Raw genomic sequence first — 19,775 nt, forward strand, 5'->3', positions numbered from 1 at the left:
CATAGAGTGGTCACGATGGTATCTAGACTGTTATTGACAGATTTAGCAAACACGCTCATTTCATTCCAGTGAAGAAAACAGTCAAGCCGGATCACTTAGCGAGACTGTTTGTGGCCCAGATTTTCAGATTACATGGCATGCCTGAGACAATTGTCTCCGACAGAGACCCCAGATTTACGAGTTTGTTTTGGAAGGCAATCTGGGAGAACATTGGCACGCGGTTACAGTTCTCGTCATCGTTCCACCCGCAGACTGATGGGCAATCCGAGATTGCCAATTCAGTGGTTCTAGATTTATTGAAGTCTTATATCTCAGATCAGAAGACTCAATGGGAAAGATATTTACCTCTGGTGGAATTTGCCTACAATAACACGATACACTCGTCGACGGGTAAGGCGCCATTTGAGATTGTTGAAGGTGCTGTGAAGGTTCCACCCTTCCTGAGCACGAAAGATAAGATCTTTGAAGCGGATAAATATACGCGAGATCTGGATACGGCTTTTGCCAAGGTTCGCGAGACTTTGCAGAAGTCTCAAGAACGACAGAAAAAGGCAGCGGATCGCCGTCGTCGCGACATGAAATTGAAGGAGGATGATTGGGTGCTCTTACGTTTTGAGAAGGCACGCCTACGAAAGAACAAGGGAAAGGAGAGGCTTTTTCCAAAGCTTAGTATGCGATACTACGGCCCTTTCCAGATTACTGAAAAGATAAATGAAGTCTCCTTCCGATTGAAACTGCCAGATACTTGGAGGATTCACAATGCATTTCATGTGAATCTCTTGAAACCTTTTAAAGGTGATGTGCCTGATGATGGGGAGCCTGATGAGCAACCCGAAGTGGAAGAAAACGAGGAGATCCTTGTTCCTGAACAAATTTTGGCACATAAGGATACGAAGAATAAGGGTAAAGTTCGAAGGCGGTTCTTGGTTAAGTTCAAGAATTATCCTGCACTTGATGCGAAGTGGATGGAGGAGGAGGACCTAGCAGATACTCCTCAGATTGTGAAACTTTACCTCGATGCTTTTGGTTTAGCATAGTCTACTCCAAATGGAACCCAGAATTCAGCTTGGCCGAAGATCTGGTGCAGTGGGATGCACAAGAGGGGAGTTACTCCACTCCTTTGTCAACAGATGCCTCGATTTTGATACTAAAGTCACTGATGTCTCTTTGAGCTTCAAGGATACTGAGAGCTGACAGTATTCTGCTGGATGACTTTATGAAATGGAATTCCTGATTATGATACTGATTTGTTCTTGACTTCTTGTGAGTGCAGGAACTGATAGACGAAATGACTGCAACATTTTGGTCTGATTGATCTCGAATAGACATGGTTGCAATAGGGGTTAGTCAATCGGACATCGATGAGGTCCCGATTGGACCTAGATGTGATTGCTAGCTACATTGCCGATAAATCATGGTCTAAGATCCGAATGAATGTTGAATGTCATGTGATGTCCTGTGATGTCTGGTGATGACCTGTGATGTCATGTGATGTGACTGTCGATTTTGTACATGTGCTAGATGTGTGTTCCTAGTACGTAGGTACTAACAGTCAGTGTCTGCTAAGACGGTTTATGGCTTTTGTCGGTTTTGCAGGCGTAATCGCGGTCGATTACAATGCTTTCAAGAGGGGGGTATGTCACAAAGTGATGACGTGGCGGACAGCAAAAACCCCAATTTCTGCCAGAAACCCTAAAATTCCTGCAAACCCTAATTTTTGTCAAAAACCCTAAATTCCGAAAATCGCGGAGGCGGATTATTATAAATTATTTTTTTTTTTTTTTTGGAAAATGATGAGCGACGCGAATTTTGCTTTTGCTTTTTTTTATTAAAAAAAAAAGAGAAAAGACTCTCTAAGAGAGAGAGAGAACTGATGCTTTTGATTTTAAAAGCTTTTGGGGCTCTGCTTTTGGGCATCCCTTGTAACCTTTAAATTAGTGGTGAGGGCCTCACTTCTCAGAGCATCTGGACGCAGAGTCTGAGAGTGAAACCCTAACCGCTCTCTTGTACTTTGATGATTGATTAATACAAAAAGAAATACCGAAAGGGGCGCCAGTCTTTGGGGCCAATATCTCTAGGCACGGAACTCCGCCGGGCCAGTGCAAATCTATTGTGATCTGTGAATTGTTTTGAAGTGGTTATTTGGTGCTGTCACGGTTGATTCTTGACTTGGAGTGTCCAAGTTTGTTACACTCTCTCTCTCTCTCTCATCGGCTTCAGTCTTTAGGGATACCCACGGAGATGATATGGGGCATCTATGCATTGTATGAGAAGGTACTGGGTCGAGTACGCTGTCCAGGAGGTCTATCTGAGACCCTTGCTAGCACTATTGGTGTGAAGCAAGAATGCCCACTATCTCCCACTCTCTTTGGGCTCTACATCGACAAGGTAGCTGACTTCATCATACACAGAGGAGGAGGAGGAGTTGACATCTCAGGTACACTTGTCCATGTTATGCTATATGCTGATGACATCATTCTAGTGTCTGAGTCACAGGCAGGACTCCAGTTACACCTACAGGCTCTAGATGATTTCTGTACACAGAGAGGGCTGTCAGTGAACCTTGGGAAAACCAAGGTTATGATATTTCACACATCTGGACACATTAGACGACAGGAGATCTTCACCCTTACAAGAGGCCAGATTGAGGTGGTGGATTCATACGTATACTTGGGTATCACATTTGCTAGCACAGCGGGACGCTTCTCTATGACAAGAGCAGCGAGGGATAGATTGACACGAGGATATGCTGCTCTGGCCATGCTTGAGCGACAGTGTCATCAAGCACACTTTCAGGAACCCCCCACAAAGGGGTGGCTTTTTGATACTTTGGTCACACCAGCATTGATGTATGCAACGGCAGTTTGGGCACCTGGGCTCTCTACTTCCTTTTGGACACAGATTGAGAGACCACAGATCTTGATGTTCTCACGGGTGATTCGCAGTAAACCTTCAGTACCACATGACATTATCAAAGCAGAGTTTGCTGCCCCGCCCATGCTAGTAGAGGCTCTATTCCAGGTGGTACTGAATATTACAGCGATACACGACACGGACCTGGATCACACCCCACCAGCCTCTGCCCACGAAGATGCTATACTACAGAGACTCCTTTTTGAGCATCTCCGAGGATGGGTTTATCCAGAGGCCCAGATATATGGATGTATACATGCCCCACAGTGCCCGAGTGGCGATTGGCCAACTCAAAGTATCATCACACCAGCTTGAGATTGAGGCAGGCAGAGCGGCACGGGTCATTAGAGCAGAGAGGATCTGCAGACTATGTCAAGAGGAGGTTGAGAGCAAGGAGCATTACGTATGCAGGTGCAGAGCATACAGTGACATCAGAGACGGATACACTTCCTTGTTCAATGGACACCCCACACTACACCAGATCATGGAGTCTACAGACCAACGCCAATTTGGCCAGTTCTTGACGGAGATACAGCGTCATAGGGAGATGCTACTACAGGATCCTATTACAGGGAGGGAGAGATGGCAGCTCTAGCTCACTGACTTCTTTCAGAGATCTACTACAGTGCATATGCCGACACAGGAGGGGGTTACCCTTCAGCGAGCTGAGGACCTCCGAGCCAGACGGAGACCGAGAGCATCTGGTTACCAGACACCTGTACTACATGAGAGGGAGATTACAGAGATTCGGGCTCGTCATCAGCGCCATATCCAGGAGCAGATTGCTTATTTACATCTACATCCGGAGATCATGCTAGAGGGGATTTTTACTTCGCCATCGCCTATGTATCACATATTACATCCTCATTATGGGACTGGATGGAGCTAGCTAGTTTGGATTGCATTCTTGTACACTCCTACGCATATATTTCACATACCCTTAGTGCTAGTGCTCCATCTCCCACCCCACTCCACTCATCACTCCTATCCTACTAGTTCAGTATATTTTATTTTATTTCATGTTATATTTTGTCCTTTTTCTGGTCACCCAGAGGGCATTGACAGTTGTACATCGATTTTGTCTCATAGGTCGAGTTCGGCCTCTAGTAGACGTTAATAAAGCTTTCTTTCTTTCTTTCTTTCTCTCTCTCTCTCTCACCTTCAACAAAAAACGCAGCCGTTTTTTGACTTAGTAGACAACAGTTCACTCTTTTGATCATAACTTCTTCATCCGAACTCCGATTTGGGTGATCTATAGCCTCAATCGAAAAGCACGACGCCCCCTACGCATTGATGTATAGACATAAATTTTCAAGGTTATGGAAGGCGTTTCTGTAGCAGCATTTACGAAGTAAACATGTTCAAGAAAGTTGACTCTCATCTCTTATTTTACATACAATGTCTTCTGGCACTCGCAAGGGTTCTTCTTCTTCAACAAGGTCCGCAACCATTGTGGAAAATGACTCAAAATCTCCTAGATAGCAACACAACCACCCAACCAACGACATCGGAAACCATGATCATGGCATACTTGGTATCGTTGCAAGAGACCGTAAACAAACAAGGCGAAGACTTACGAGCACTTGCAATGGGGAATGACACACTAAGGGTACTTGTGGTTGAGAATGAAAATCTCAAGAGGACACTTGAGATGCAAACAATACGTTTGATGCAACTTGAATAGGAAGTCAAGGAATGTAAACGCTCTCTTGTAGACTTGAATGCTTTTAAGGAGCGCATGAGCAAAGTAGAGCATGACCATATATTGAAAGAGGAGAAATTTCACACCATCGGCCGGGATATATGCGACATGAAAAACGTATGCACAAACAAGTCTTGGGCTGATGTATGTGGTAACAATGTGGTTCCTAATTCCTCACTCATGCAAGCTATGGTTCAAACAAAGAATGTTGAGAATGTCGATGTGAAGGAGTTGAAGAAACGGGAGCGACGTTCCAAGAACATTGTTATTCGTGAAATTCCCGAAGAGAAGTTAGAGACACCTCCTTCTCTTGCCATTGTTATCGAAGATCTCTTCAAAACCCACTTTGGCATGTCCGGAGTTATGGTCTATGGAGCACATAGAGTAGGGAAGCAAGGAGCTCCTCGCTCGGGAGAGCGGCCAATTGTACGCACCATGCCGGATGAGACCAAACGAAAGATTATCGTTGATAATAGTTGGATCTATTTGAGGGATACAAAATGTTTTGTATGTGAAGATCGCACTATTAAGCAATAAAATATGTGTCGCAAGGCATATGATGAAAAGAATAAGAAAAACAAGGAGATCTCTCATGAAGAAAATGTGCCCAAGGAGGAGGTCAGTCCCTTGAGCAAATAGGGATGTGTGACCTACGAGACCGAGGTGCAATTGAAAATATGCTTTTGAAATTGTAATGGATACCCATGGAATGCGGGGGTTGGCATTGATGAACTTGCAAGCAAAGCCGATGTTGTACTTCTTGCTGAAACTTGGAAGCATGATACACAAAAGATTAACGGTTTGGAGGATTACAATGTACATTCATTGATGTGGTCAAAGAATCTCAAGCAACAAAGAGGGCAAAAAGGGGTAGCATGTATGGTTAAGAAAGGATTGGTAGATTTTGTATCAATTGTGAAAGATGACAAGTATAAACATTATGTATGGCTAAAAATTATGACACCAAAAAAAATACCCATTTTTGTAGCTAGTTGCTACATTCCTCACCGTGATTCCCCCTTTTATGCTTGTATGGATAGAGATCATCCATTTTTTGATTTAGAAGAGGACATTGCTTACTTCAAAGGCAAAGGTGATGTTATTGCATTTGGAGATATGAATGCTCGCACAAAAACATTGCAACATGATACTCAACAATTTAGTATGCCATACATTTCAAGGCAGTTGCAGGAAGTTCACTTGTATGATCGTACTTCAATGGATGAGAGAGAGCCGGATCACTATGGAAAGTTACTTTTACACATGTGTAATAGCACGGGTATGCTCATTGCCAATGGTGTATCTTTGTGGAGTGGAACCAATGGATTTACATGTAGGAAACATAATGGGGACAATGTGATTTACTATATGCTACTCTTTGAAGCCATCATGTATCGCATAAAGAGTTTTAAGCCCGGAATCCGATCATCGGACCTTATGTATTGACCTTTCATGTAGAGAAGCAACTAAGCATGATAATCTCAGCCAAAGGAAAGAGAAATTATCACTATGTATGGATTTCAAACGGGCACCAATGTACATTGAAATGGTTGAGCAAAAGTTATGGATGACAAAGCTTCAATATGACGCACCATTGGAAACTAAATGGGAAGCTTTTCAGAAAGTTATTTGTTCTTGTGCCGAAGAATGCTTTGCCATAAAGCATGTCCATGGTATCAACAAAGATAGATCACGCAAAAGGTGGTTTGATAAAGAATGTCAAGATGCTCGAAAGTCCAATCGCCTTTCTCTATACTAAATGATGATATATGGTAGTTTTCTAGGGATGGTGATATCATCCTCCTAGGGGACTTCAATGCCCGAACGGGCTACTCTCAAGTCTTCTACGACACTTCAGATGAGATGCTTAGAGAGTTGGATGTGGATGATTTGGGGCTTGACAGATGCTCACATGATAGAGAGCAGACGGAGTATAGGAGATACCTCACGGAGATGACCACCACACATGGGTTAGCCATACTTAATGGCTTACAGCGATTTCCTGGAGCAGCCGGCTTTACATGCTTTCCACACAGACACGGAGCCAGTACAGTGGACTATGTTATGGCACAGCCGAGCTTTATTCCTTGTATTCAGGATTTCATGGTGGGAGCCAGACCAGTGGGTGTAGCAGTGGATCATGCTCTTTTGACATTGTCCGTTTCATTTCAGTATAGTACAGCCCAGACATCAGGAGGCAGGTCACATACCCGTTATACATTTACACTAGAGACTGACTCCGTTTATACAGAGGAGATCTATAGCCGTCTATGCACAGCTAGTCTTGGTCTCTCAGTGCACGAGTGCACCACTTTACTGACTGAGACATTGCATGGTGCAGCATCAGAGGCATACCCACACACTCAGCTAGATCGGAGGCGACATTCTGTTACAAGACGGGAGCGTACACGAGCACTTAGAAAATCTGAAAATTATAATTCTTTGAAAACATGAGAGAAGGGAGAAGATCGACACAGTATTGGGGACCAGAAGATGGGCTGGTCCCCCTCCCGTTAAGAGTATTCTTTTATTTAGGGAGAATTCTTATACAAGCACGAGAACCCGAGGAAACCCCTCCGTTCTGTAATCTTAGACCCGAAGGTCGTGCTTTCCCGTAAAGGGCTTGGGCACAAGGCCGTTCCTTCCCGTAAGGGACTTAGGCGCGAAGCCGTACTTTCCCGTAAGGGACTTAGGCGTGAAGCCGTACTTCCCGTTAAGGGCCTTCCCGTAAGACGGGAGATTCCTGCAAAACAAACCACACAAACACGCGACAACAATTCGTATGGCGAATCCACAATAGATACCTGTCGCTCTTGCGCGGGAAAAAGCGACTTCCGTGCTTCGTAGTCTCGCGATCTCTTGCGGCAGAGTCTTCTCTTGCTAACGTTGGTACCCCTCTTTGAGTGAGGGCATGTGGTGCTTTTATAGCTCCCTGGCCACGGCACGAATAGCTGCTCGCGTAGAGATCGCGGCCGTTTTTTTTTTTTTTTTTTTTTTTTTTGCGCTGTTCTACCCGAAATAGGGAGAGAGAATTCACTGGCTGGTTTTGTTGCTTTATCTTCTAAGTGGCTGCCCACTCATTAAGTGGGCGGCCGGCATATTTTAAAATTGGTATGAACCTGCCCAAAAACTCAATAAAACCTTATTAGTAAAAACCAATGCATTTCACAACACTTCCCAGGCGTCCCTAGATGCAACCACATGCACGAATGCAATGCAAACATAGATTCCTCGCGGGAAAGCGTCTGCCTTCCCGCGATTGTTTCTGCTTTTCGTAAAAAGCTTCATTGAACCCATCTTTATTCTTGTGCTTGCGTTCTTACGCGTATTTTCTTACTCAGTTCGGATTTCCTCCTTAGCCTACGGAATGCCCCCTTACTGATGCACCCGTCACCCATCATGTGACGCATCAGGGGCACTCGTAACCCGGCCCTTTCCACCGAACGTACGGAAACTCCTTCGTGATGTTTACCATCACCCATCAAATAACACATCACAGTTGTCCGTTCCTGATGGCAGTTTCTGTAGGTACAATCTTTTAACAGTTCTTAGTGCACATAATAAAATATCCTAAAACAGAAATTAATCATTAAAAATAAGAAAATAGTCCAATTAGCAACATCCCTCTGGCTTCTAAACAGTTGACCTCAACTGTAGTGCTTGGACATATACCCCCAGTATCTCGGGATAAGCTGCTAATTCCTCCTGCGTCATCCACTGAGCATCTAGATTCGAGTAGTTCTTAAACTTAACCAAATACTTCCGTGTTATCTTTCCGGATTTGAGAGGCCGCTCCTGATGACTTACTATCTACTCCGGTTGGAGTATTTCTTCTGTTTCCTCAACCTCAGGAGGTTCCTCAGCACTAGGCTGGCTTGGAGGCGGTCCCACATACGGCCGGAGTAAACTGACATGGAAAGCATTATGGATCTTCCAATTAAGCGGTAGCTCTATTCGGAAGGTGACATCATTCACTCGCTCAGTGATCTTAAACGGCCCATAGTAACGGGTAGAAAGTTTTACCACCTTCCCCTTATGAGACGCTTGTTTCTTAAGTCTTGCCTTCTCAAACTTGAGTAAGACTAACTGTCCGACTGTTAAGTCTAGATTCTTTCTGTGCTTGTCTGCAGCTTTCTTATGCTTTTCCTGAGAGCGTAGAATAGCTCTCCTGACTTGCCCGTAGGCGGTGTCCAAATCCCAGACAAACTCATCTGCTGCAAAGATCTTATCCTTAGTTAAAAGGATGGGTGGAAGCAAAGGCTTACCATAGAGAATCTCAAAAGGTGCTTTCCCCGTCGATGAGTGTATGGTATTGTTATACGCATACTCGACAAGAGGCAAATATTTCTCCTAGTCAGATTGCCGGTCTAACACATAAGCTTTTAACATATCCAATACTGTGGAATTGGCTATCTCACTTTGCCCGTCCGTTTGAGGATGATAGGCAGATGAAAAATTCAGCTTTGTACCAAGATTATCCATCAAGGCACGCCAAAAATTTTCTGTCATGCGAGGATCTCGATCACTCACAATAGACTTAGGCATTCCATGATGCTTAAAGATCTGTGCTAGAAAGACCCTAGCCATATGATCTTATTTGATCGTTTTCTTGACTCGTATAAAGTGTGCTTGCTTGCTAAACCTGTCCACAATGGTCCAGATCGCGTCATTTCCAGTCTGAGTTCTAGGGAGGTCCATGATGAAGTCCATGGCAATACTTTCCCAAGGTTCATTAGGCACAGGCAAAGGTTGTAGCAACCCAGGCGTCTTATGCCGATCATACTTCACTTTTTGGCAAACCAAACATTCCCTGACATACTTATCAATGTCTGCTTTAAGGCTAGGCCAAAAGAAATATCTTTCCATTGCTAAGGTTGTAGGGAGAATACCCCGATGACCCGCATAAGGCGAAGGTGTGCTTCATCCATGATCTTCTTTCTTAATGGTTCCGCCACACATATGGCCTGATGGTGGTAGAGATAACCGTCCCGAATGGAATAGGGAAACTCATTCTCTCCATTTCCCCAGATGGTGGAGAAGTCTGGATCATTCGGATATAAATCCGGTAGTGCTTCTAATTCTTGGTGATACACCGAAGTGATAGCGTTCACCCTTGGCCGCCTAGACAGTGCGTCTGTGATTACATTCTTACTCCCAGCCGTGTGAAGGATCTGGAAGTGAAACATAGACAAAAAGTTTGCCCACCTCATCTGCTTCTCAGATAGTTTCCTTTGCGTAAGAAAATACCGCAAACTCTGGTGATCAGTCTTGATCACAAAATCCGCTCCTAGAAGATAGTGCTTCCAGTTGGATAAGGAGTGAATCACAGCCGTGAGTTCCTTTTCGTAGATTTGATGCATGCAACTCTGCATCCTTAAGCCGTCTGCTTTCGTAGGCCACTGCATGGCCTTCCTGGTTCAACACTGCTCCGATGCAATCGCCTGAAGCATCGCAGTGAACCTCAATGGTTTCCTTAAGTCAGGCACTATCAAAATAGGTCCATGGCTTAGCAAGTACTTGAGCCGATCAAAAGCTCCTTGTTGTCTCGATCCCCATCTGAAAGGAATCTTCTTCTTTGTCAAATCATGAAGTGGTCCCGCTACATGAGCAAATCCTCGGACAAACCTTCGATAATATGAACATAATCCCAGAAAGCTACGTACATCATGTACTGTAGTGGGAATAGGCCAATCTTCTACCACTCGGATCTTGGCAGGATCCATACTCACTTTATTGTGGGAGACTATATGGCCGAGATAGTGTATCTCAGAGAGAAAGAACTCGCTCTTCTTTGCATTCACATGCAACTCATGCTTTCGCAATTCTTGAAACACTAAGTCCAAGTGCTTCCGATGTTCCTCTTCTGACTTAGAGAAGATGAGTATGTCGTCAAAGAATACTCCCATAAAAGCTCGATACGGGCTGAAAATGCGGTCCATCATGCGATTGAATGTCGCAGGAGCATTGGTCAAGCCGAAAGGCATTACCAAAAATTCATACAGTCCAAAGGTTGTGCGGAAAGCAGTCTTATGGACATCTTCAGGGGCGATCCGTATCTGATGATACCCACTCTTTAAGTCTATGCGACTAAAGACACTTGCACCCTGCAACTTATCAAGTATATCATCAATCCGAGGGATCGGAAAGCGATTCTTGATTGTGATCTTGTTTAAAGACCGATAGTCTATGCACATTCGAAACGTGCCATCTTTCTTCCGCACCAGTAGAACTGGAGAGCAGTAGGGTGAAGCACTGGGCCGTACTAACCCTTTTTCTAGAAGCTCGTTGACTTGCTTCAGAATTTCCTCTTGCTGAGCAAGACTCACCCGTTAAGGGGGTTGATTGGGAGGCGAGCTACCCGGTATGAGATCTATGCGGTGATCTTCCGGGCGTACCGGAGGGAGTTCATAAGGAAGTGTTTCTGTGAAACAATCTTTGTACTTTTCAATAAATTGAAGACGCTTCCCTTTCTCCATTTCTGTGTTTCCTTGAACATCTGGAATTTAGTTCGAGCTTGGTGGAGCGGGTTCCTTCCTTGCTTTATCTTGCCTCGTAGAGGCTTGTTCTTGCCGTTGCTACTTTAGCGGGCAATCCGGTTTCATATGTCCTTTCTCGCCACAGTAGAAGCATCTTCCTTCCTCTCTGAAGGTGTGAAGTTGAGTAGGAGAAAGATACTTAGTTCGCTTGCCATTGCCCTCTGGCTTCTTAGAATGATCATGGTCCCTAGATGAAGGACGTTTTCTTCCTTGGCCCTCTTGGTCATCGTAGACCCCTCTTTGTCTCGCACGGTAAGTGCTATGCTCCATTTTTTTGGGCGTCCCAGTTGAGTGCAAATCCTCAGCAATGATTGCTGACTCCATCATCCTTTGAAGAGTATCATGCGGATACACCTTCATACTCTTTCGAAGCTGCGGTTGGAGACCCGCTTCGAACTTTCTTTTCTTTTCCTCGTCGGCAATCTTCATGAAGGGAGTGACCTTCAGAAGAACCGACCAATACTTGTCCACATAGGTTGTTACTCTCTCATGTTCCTTCTGGGCGAGCCAGTCCCATTCCTTCCGTATGTCCTGCTCGAAGTCAGGCGGAAGAAACTGTTCATAAAATTCAGATTTGAATCTCTCCCAAGTTCTGGCCTAAGAAACTTCCAGAATCTTGGCTAACCACCAATTACTTGCCGTTTCCTTGAGGTGCATCCCCACATGGCGTAATTTGGATTTTTCTGTGAAGTGCCCATTGGTAAAGGCGACTTCAAACTGTCTGATGAAGGACAGTGCTTTGGAGATGTCTCTCCGTCCGTTGTAGGTTTCGAACTTGATGTCCTTGTCGCCCGATTTGAAGACTCTCATGCGATGTTGAGACTTGCACCATGCTTCTTGAATCGAGGTTTATCTTTAGGTTGATGTAGGGTAGTGGCATTAGTAGCGGCTTCCTTCTTCTGACGAGATGATCGAGAAGTAGAAGTATAATCAGGAGAGTAAGATGGAGATGAGATAGAGATGTCCTTGCTCTCGTCTAGCAAAGAGAGCGCTTTTTCCTGGCCATTCCTTAAAGTAGGCCGTTCATTCCGATCCGAAGATCCTTTGTGCACATCGGCACGTTCTTCTTCTCTTGCCTCCTATGGTCTCACGCCAACAGTGTTGTCTGGATGCTTGACTGCATCAGTTCCATTCGTTTTCTTCATTCCGCCCAAAAACTTTTGGACGTTTGGCAACAGTAAAATTTGTTGCAACTCCGCAAGCTGAGCTTGCACTTGTTGAAGCTCCTCTTCAACGCTTCTCCCTTGGCTCGACATGGTTCTTCCCGTTCTTCCCGGAATCGTCCTTCTTTGCAGAGAAAGAGAGGAGTCCGGGCTTTGATACCACTGTCACAAGACGGGAGCGTACATGAGCACTTAGAAAATCTGAAAATTATAATTCTTTGAAAACATGAGAGAAGGGAGAAGATCGACACAGTATTGGGGACCAGAAGATGGGCTGGTCCCCCCCCCGTTAAGAGTATTCTTTTATTTAGGGAGAATTCTTATACAAGCACGAGAACCCGAGGAAACCCCTCCGTTCTGTAATCTTAGACCCGAAGGTCGTGCTTTCCCGTAAAGGGCTTGGGCACAAGGCCGTTCCTTCCCGTAAGGGACTTAGGCGCGAAGCCGTACTTTCCCGTAAGGGACTTAAGCGTGAAGCCGTACTTCCCGTAAGACGGGAGATTCCTGCAAAACAAACCACACAAACACGCGACAACAATTCGTATGGCGAATCCACAATAGATACCTGTCGCTCTTGCGCGGGAAAAAGCGACTTCCGTGCTTCGTAGTCTCGCGATCTCTTGCGGTAGAGTCTTCTCTTGCTAACGTTGGTACCCCTCTTTGAGTGAGGGCATGTGGTGCTTTTATAGCTCCCTGGCCACGGCACGAATAGCTGCTCGCGTAGAGATCGCGGCCGTTTTTTTTTTTTTTTTTTGCGCTGTTCTACCCGAAATAGGGAGAGAGAATTCGCTGGCTGGTTTTGTTGCTTTATCTTCTAAGTGGCTGCCCACTCATTAAGTGGGCGGCCGGCATATTTTAAAATTGGTATGAACCTGCCCAAAAACTCAATAAAACCTTATAAGTAAAAACCAATGCATTTCACAACACTTCCCAGGCGTCCCTGGATGCAACCACATGCACGAATGCAATGCAAACATAGATTCCTCGCGGGAAAGCATCTGCCTTCCCGCGATTGTTTTTGCTTTTCGTAAAAAGCTTCATTGAACCCATCTTTATTCTTGTGCTTGCGTTCTTACGCGTATTTTCTTACTCAGTTCGGATTTCCTCCTTAGCCTACGGAATGCCCCCTTACTGATGCACCCGTCACCCATCATGTGACGCATCAGGGGCACTCGTAACCTGGCCCTTTCCACTGAACGTACGGAAACTCCTTCGCGATGTTTACCGTCACCCATCAAATGACACATTAGAGTTGTCCGTTCCTGATAGCAGTTCCTGTAGCTACAATCTTTTAACAGTTCTTAGTGCACATAATAAAATATCCTAAAAAAGAAATTAATCATTAAAAATAAGAAAATAGTCCAATTAGCAACACATTCTGGGAACATGCCCCAGAAAGTTGGTATGATGAGGAGTGCAGAGAGGTGAGAGCCCAGCTCCAAAGAGATCTTCTTTTAGGAGTCATCACTTACAGACAATCTCAAATTGCTTCCCGACGCCTTGGTACCCCTCTTTGAGTGAGGGCATGTGGTGCTTTTATAGCTCCCTGGCCACGGCACGAATAGCTGCTCGCGTAGAGATCGCAGCCGTTTTTTTTTTTTTTTTTGCGCTGTTCTACCCGAAATAGGGAGAGAGAATTCGCTGGCTGGTTTTGTTGCTTTATCTTCTAAGTGGCTGCCCACTCATTAAGTGGGCGGCCGGCATATTTTAAAATTGGTATGAACCTGCCCAAAAACTCAATAAAACCTTATAAGTAAAAACCAATGCATTTCACAACACTTCCCAGGCGTCCCTGGATGCAACCACATGCACGAATGCAATGCAAACATAGATTCCTCGCGGGAAAGCGTCTGCCTTCCCGCGATTGTTTCTGCTTTTCGTAAAAAGCTTCATTGAACCCATCTTTATTCTTGTGCTTGCGTTCTTACGTGTATTTTCTTACTCAGTTCGGATTTCCTCCTTAGCCTACGGAATGCCCCCTTACTGATGCACCCGTCACCCATCATGTGACGCATCAGGGGCACTCGTAACCCGGCCCTTTCCATCGAACGTACGGAAACTCCTTCGCGATGTTTACCGTCACCCATCAAATGACACATCAGAGTTGTCCGTTCCTGATAGCAGTTCCTGTAGCTACAATCTTTTAACAGTTCTTAGTGCACATAATAAAATATCCTAAAAAAGAAATTAATCATTAAAAATAAGAAAATAGTCCAATTAGCAACACATTCTGGGAACATGCCCCAGAAAGTTGGTATGATGAGGAGTGCAGAGAGGTGAGAGCCCAGCTCCAAAGAGATCTTCTTTTAGGAGTCATCACTTACAGACAATCTCAAATTGCTTCCCGACGCCTTGTGCGACGGAAAAAATGAGCTTATTTGGCCCACATGGAGCGAGACTTGTATCAGTTGTTCTTGAGTAGAGACTCAGGAGAGGCATGGTGATTCTTTCATGAGCACTCCCCTCCCCCAATGATTACTTCTCCTGATGTGCGGGGCAAGTATGCGACATCGTTATATATAGTTCCTGGACAGGAACCACTTCCAGATCCTACAGAGCCATGCCCACCTACCAGCACCTTCTTTACCACTGAGATGGTAAAGAGAGCCATTGACAAGATGAGGACCAGCACGGCATATGATCATGATGGTCTAGTAGCAGAGCACTTTATACATGCTAGAGATATGCTGGTAGAGGTTCTTGCAATGTTGTTCAATCGTGCCATGTGTGAGGGGTTACCGGAGACTTGGAGGTTGTCTACTATTGTGCCTGTCTTCAAGGCAGGTGATCTCTGTAGCCTGGGAATTACCGCACTATTATGGTTGAGCACACATTGGCACGGTTGTATGCATTTATTCTTGAGCAGCAGTTGAGTAATTGGGCAGAGGGTAAGGGTGTACGAGCAAAGGGCCAAGCCGGTTTTAGGAGGGGTTTCTCCACTCTTGATCATGTTCTGACACTCAGAGCCATCATTGAGGAGGGCAGATCACATGGGAGACGGATTTATTGTAGCTTTGTGGATTTCCACAAAGCATTTGACATGGTACCAAGAGCTCGATTGATGGGCAGACTGCAAGAGATGGGGGTTCCCAAAGTGTTGATTTGGGGGATTATGGCTCTATATAGAGCAGTGATGGGACATATACGCACCACGGAGGGGATATCTGATTTAGTTCACTCCACCATTGGGGTGAAACAGGGTTGCCCATTGTCTCCTACTCTATTTGGTATGTATGTTGATGACGTGTCTGATTACATTGACAGAGAGGGTGATAGAGGTGCCCAACTGGCGGGGACGTGGATCCCATTGTTGTTATATGCTCATGATATTGTGTTGATCTCTGACTCACTAGAGGGTATGCAGCGACAATTGGATGCATTACACAATTTTGCAGAGGATAGTGGATTGTCTGTAAACCTTAAACCAAGGTTATGGTGTTTAACACCACACCACAGTGGATTAGGAGATCAGCACCGACTTTCACATATGGTCAGGAGATTGTAGAGTATACAGATGCATACACTTACCTTGGGGTTGTCTTCACTGGGCCGAGGTTTTCTTTGGGAAGAACAACAGAGACTAGACTGACTAGAGCTTATACGGCCTTGGGAGGCTTGGAGAGGATGTGTTCGCTGGTTCAATTCCAGGAACCTCGGACAAAGTTATGGCTCTTTGATACTTTAGGTATGCCAGGGTTGCTCTCGAGTCATCCAGACAGCTGGCATTACAGGGAGATACATCATGTTGGTCTGCACAGATGAACTCATGGTTTCAGCATGGACAGGCTGCCCCCTTTCCAGTATTCTCTTGATGCACCATCCTTGGCTCTTACACGGATGGAGACTACTAGACTCATTCGGCAGGATCTTATCCAGCTTGATAGCAAGAGGACATGGATAGAACCATCACGGGAGTTGGGTACGAAGAGGGTTTTCTATAGAGAACATCTTCTTCAACTCACGACAGACGGATTTGTCACACGGCCCAGTTACATGGACACACATCTATCTCATAGGTTACGATGTGCTATTGGCCAGATTCGCACATCTTCACACCAGCTTGGGATTGAGACAGGTAGATTCAGAGGCATACCAGCAGATAGTAGGATATGTCAGTTATGCCATGCAAAGCCAGAGACAGAGTTTCACTACATATGTCGCTGCACAGTCTACTATGAGATACGGGGACGCTTTCATTGTCTATTCAGAGATGGTTTTGACTCGTTAGACAGAGTCATGAGATATCAGGATCAAAGATGTCTCGGATTATTCCTACTTGAGATTCAGAGACATAGAGACGCTCTATTGAATGGGCAAAGACAGAGACAGTCCCAGAGACGCATCTCAAATTTCTTCAGTCTGAGTACCACAGAGTCAGAGGGGACACCACCACCAGAGAGCTCGGTTCCCACCCATACACACATCAGCGGTACTCTCATTGATCGAGCTATAGAGTTAGGGAGATCGAGACGACCGCGACTGAGGAGGGGAGCCACGCAGCACCGGCGGAGATTGCGGCAGAGGATCCACAGGATTCTAGCACGCCACCCAGAATGTCGATCGGGATAGGCTTCATGCTATTGCTACATTGTATCATGGTGACACTTATCCCCACTTTGTACCTTTATGGCATGATACCATTGCTCAGCCTACCAGCCACCCATAGGAGTCGGTAGCACTCCTATCAGTTCTTTGTTTGTAGTTTTCTTGTTTGTACCCAGACTTGGTACTAGACTCATCATTGTAATCAGTTGGTCTCATAGGTCATTTTGGCCTCTTGTAGACGTTAATATATCATTTCATTTCATTTTCTCTCTCTCTCTCTCTCTCTCTCTCTCTCTCTCTCTCTCTCTCTCTCTCTCTCTCTCTCTCTCTCTCTCTCTCTCTCTCTCTCTCTCTCTCTCTCTCTCTCTCTCTCTCTCTCTCTCTCTCGCGTACTACCCCACCTTCCACTTTCTTAGGCAGGACACAATTGACATGGGTGAGCACGTGCGTTGGCGAAATCCCATTGTGCAAAACAGGGAGTTTATTTCCGGGTCCACCAGGAAACAGGTGGCCTGACATAGAGTTCCGCATACCTTTCAGCGCAACAAAAGTGGGGAGGAGCTGAACCTGTGACCCCACGTGGGAAGGAATTATACCTCTAGCTTTTCAGATAGTGCCAGGTTCGTGCATAGAACACAGTTGGCTGCCTCTCCATTCGTGTGAGTCTAAATTGGCCCTTATTTTGTAGCACTTTTGTTTTGTACTTTTGCCCTCTTCTCTGGATAGGCAGGGGACACTCTCATGTACATCGATCAGTCACCTAGTTGGTAGCTTAAACGTTTGATGTTTCTCCCCAGACTTCCAGAAACTTAAACTCACAGATTTTAAACAGGGTAAAACTTTATGAGCCCTCCATCTAAAATTAGCTTTGCTCAGATAGAGAGTGTCCAGAAGCAAAAAGGAAATCTGGATCATAAACGCAACCTGCTTCACAAACTTTTAAGCTCCTGCCATATTATTAGGCAAATCAACAAGTTTAGAGCCCTGCATAGGTCAAACAAGCTCTGCAACAGATTTAGAAAAATATAATTCTTTGATCATACAATCTCTGATTCAGAAATTTGTTGTACCTGTCGAACCAATGCTTTTTTCCTAATGTCAGCTGGAAACAAAGATGGCTCAGGATACTTTTCTTCAAGATACTGCAAAAGAATGTAAACATTTTTGAGACAGGAATTTTAACCAGAAATAAAATCACTTTGGAGAGGGTTAAGACAAACTATAGACTTAAGCAGTGGAGTCAAGCACACCATGTACAGCAATGTCCTGGAACAACCTAGACTAATAAAACATTCACCTGTTTAGGTCATTGCATAAGGCAACAAATGTGGAATTTAGCCTAAACCTAGATAAACCATGGAAAAGTCCATATTCAATCAGAGTCCAACTTCACCCCTGTTTAGGTCATTAAGTGAGGCAAAAATTCTAGCATTTAGCCTATCCCTGGATGAATTCAGGAGAAGTCCAGATTCAACTCTAAATGAGAGTGCAGGTTATAGACTCTTAATATTCCCATGAGTTATCCACAAGACAAACTCCAACATGCATATTGTAGACTAAATACTACTGGGTCCCACTAATGGCGTCAATAGTGAGTGTAGACTAGATGCCAACATAAAAAGATTTTATGTATAAAAGAAAAGAAGGGAGCGGGAGCAGAGTAGATATTGATCCAAAAAAAGCACAAAACAACATCCTCTTACACCTCACAAGAGTTACTGAACAAGGAATATCTAACAAGATAAAAGAATGTTAGGCAATGACATAAAGCTCATGAGGTTATTTCCTCCACATTTCTCTCCTGTGCAGAAACAAAATGCTGCTTTTAACGCTTTTAGAGGAGAAGTAAGAAGACTAAAGTTTCCATGAGCACTGCCTTTTTTATGGTTTTTAGGGATGGGCTTGTGAAATTATACATAAAGTTATGTGTCTTAAAGAGCAGAGATGTGTCCAACTACATGCTTTCTCAAATAGAGAAAGCAGACAGGATGTTGATGAATAATTAGTTATTTGCAACAATGCAAAGTCTAAAAGGAGCTTGTACATGATGGACTAGACTAAAGGATAGACCATGAAATTCAAAAATAATAAAACATAAGGCTGGCAAGGTTCTACTGTCACCTATCTGGCTGCCCAACTTGCTTCATGTCATTGTACCTGACCGAAAAACACAATGAAGGAAACCTCTATTACCTGTCTACCAGCCATGTTTAAATCATTGGAAGCAGTTACTGTCTCAAAAAGCTATATCAAAGGAATGGCAAACTGTTAAAGATTGTGAAAAGATGGTCAGATATTTCTGTCAAATCTCTGAGTGTTTCATAACAATACTGTGCTTCTCCTAACCATTCACAATTCACATCTAGGTGAAACCAGCAAGCTAGAATACTTTTCACTTGAACACTTGAAGACTAGTCGACACTGAAGAGGAAACGTTCCCCTTCGAAGATTATTGGCAGCTCGACTAGGCGCCCCTAGTGGCATTTCCTTGATTATTGACGACTGTCAAAGTGCACACACACTTCCTTGAAGTCATCCACAAAGTCGCAATCTAAGGACTAAAGGTACCCGTGGCCTCTCTTTTATAGGCAGCAGCCCAACAACCCCAAAAACAACTTCAAAAACCATAAGTTGTCTTTACAAGTACATTAAAAGCACCAAAATGATCTGATAACTTAAGCTGGCACCCAAAAACTCCAAAAATCATCTGCTTTCATGGCTGTCGCCCCAAAAGTAAGTCCGAGCATAGAGCAGCCACATCGGCCCTAATCTACACAACATCACATAAGCATGACACGTTGGCATTCCATGCAGACTGCAGCTGTGTTCTACAAGCTGATACGCTTTAACTTGGGCCTTCTGATTCAGGTCTGGCACTACTCTTCTCTTCTCGGTTCACTTCCAGTGTGCAGCAAG

General features: G+C 44.6%; 1 protein-coding gene across 1 annotated transcript in view; it reads right to left on the reverse strand.

The window, feature by feature from the left end:
- The window catches only part of LOC147465046 (glutathione S-transferase 2-like), a 103,818-nt gene that overhangs the window by 13,579 nt on the left and 70,464 nt on the right, over positions 1 to 19,775 (reverse strand). The window contains exon 5 of the mRNA XM_086517761.1: positions 17,930 to 18,001. Within this exon, the coding sequence (XP_086373887.1) occupies positions 17,930 to 18,001 (72 nt within the window). The remainder of the gene's footprint in view (positions 1 to 17,929; positions 18,002 to 19,775) is intronic.

The sequence above is a fragment of the Adiantum capillus-veneris genome, chromosome 1 (assembly GCF_014529385.1).
Source record: "Adiantum capillus-veneris isolate H3 chromosome 1, ASM1452938v2, whole genome shotgun sequence".
NCBI classification, from domain to species: domain Eukaryota; kingdom Viridiplantae; phylum Streptophyta; class Polypodiopsida; order Polypodiales; family Pteridaceae; genus Adiantum; species Adiantum capillus-veneris.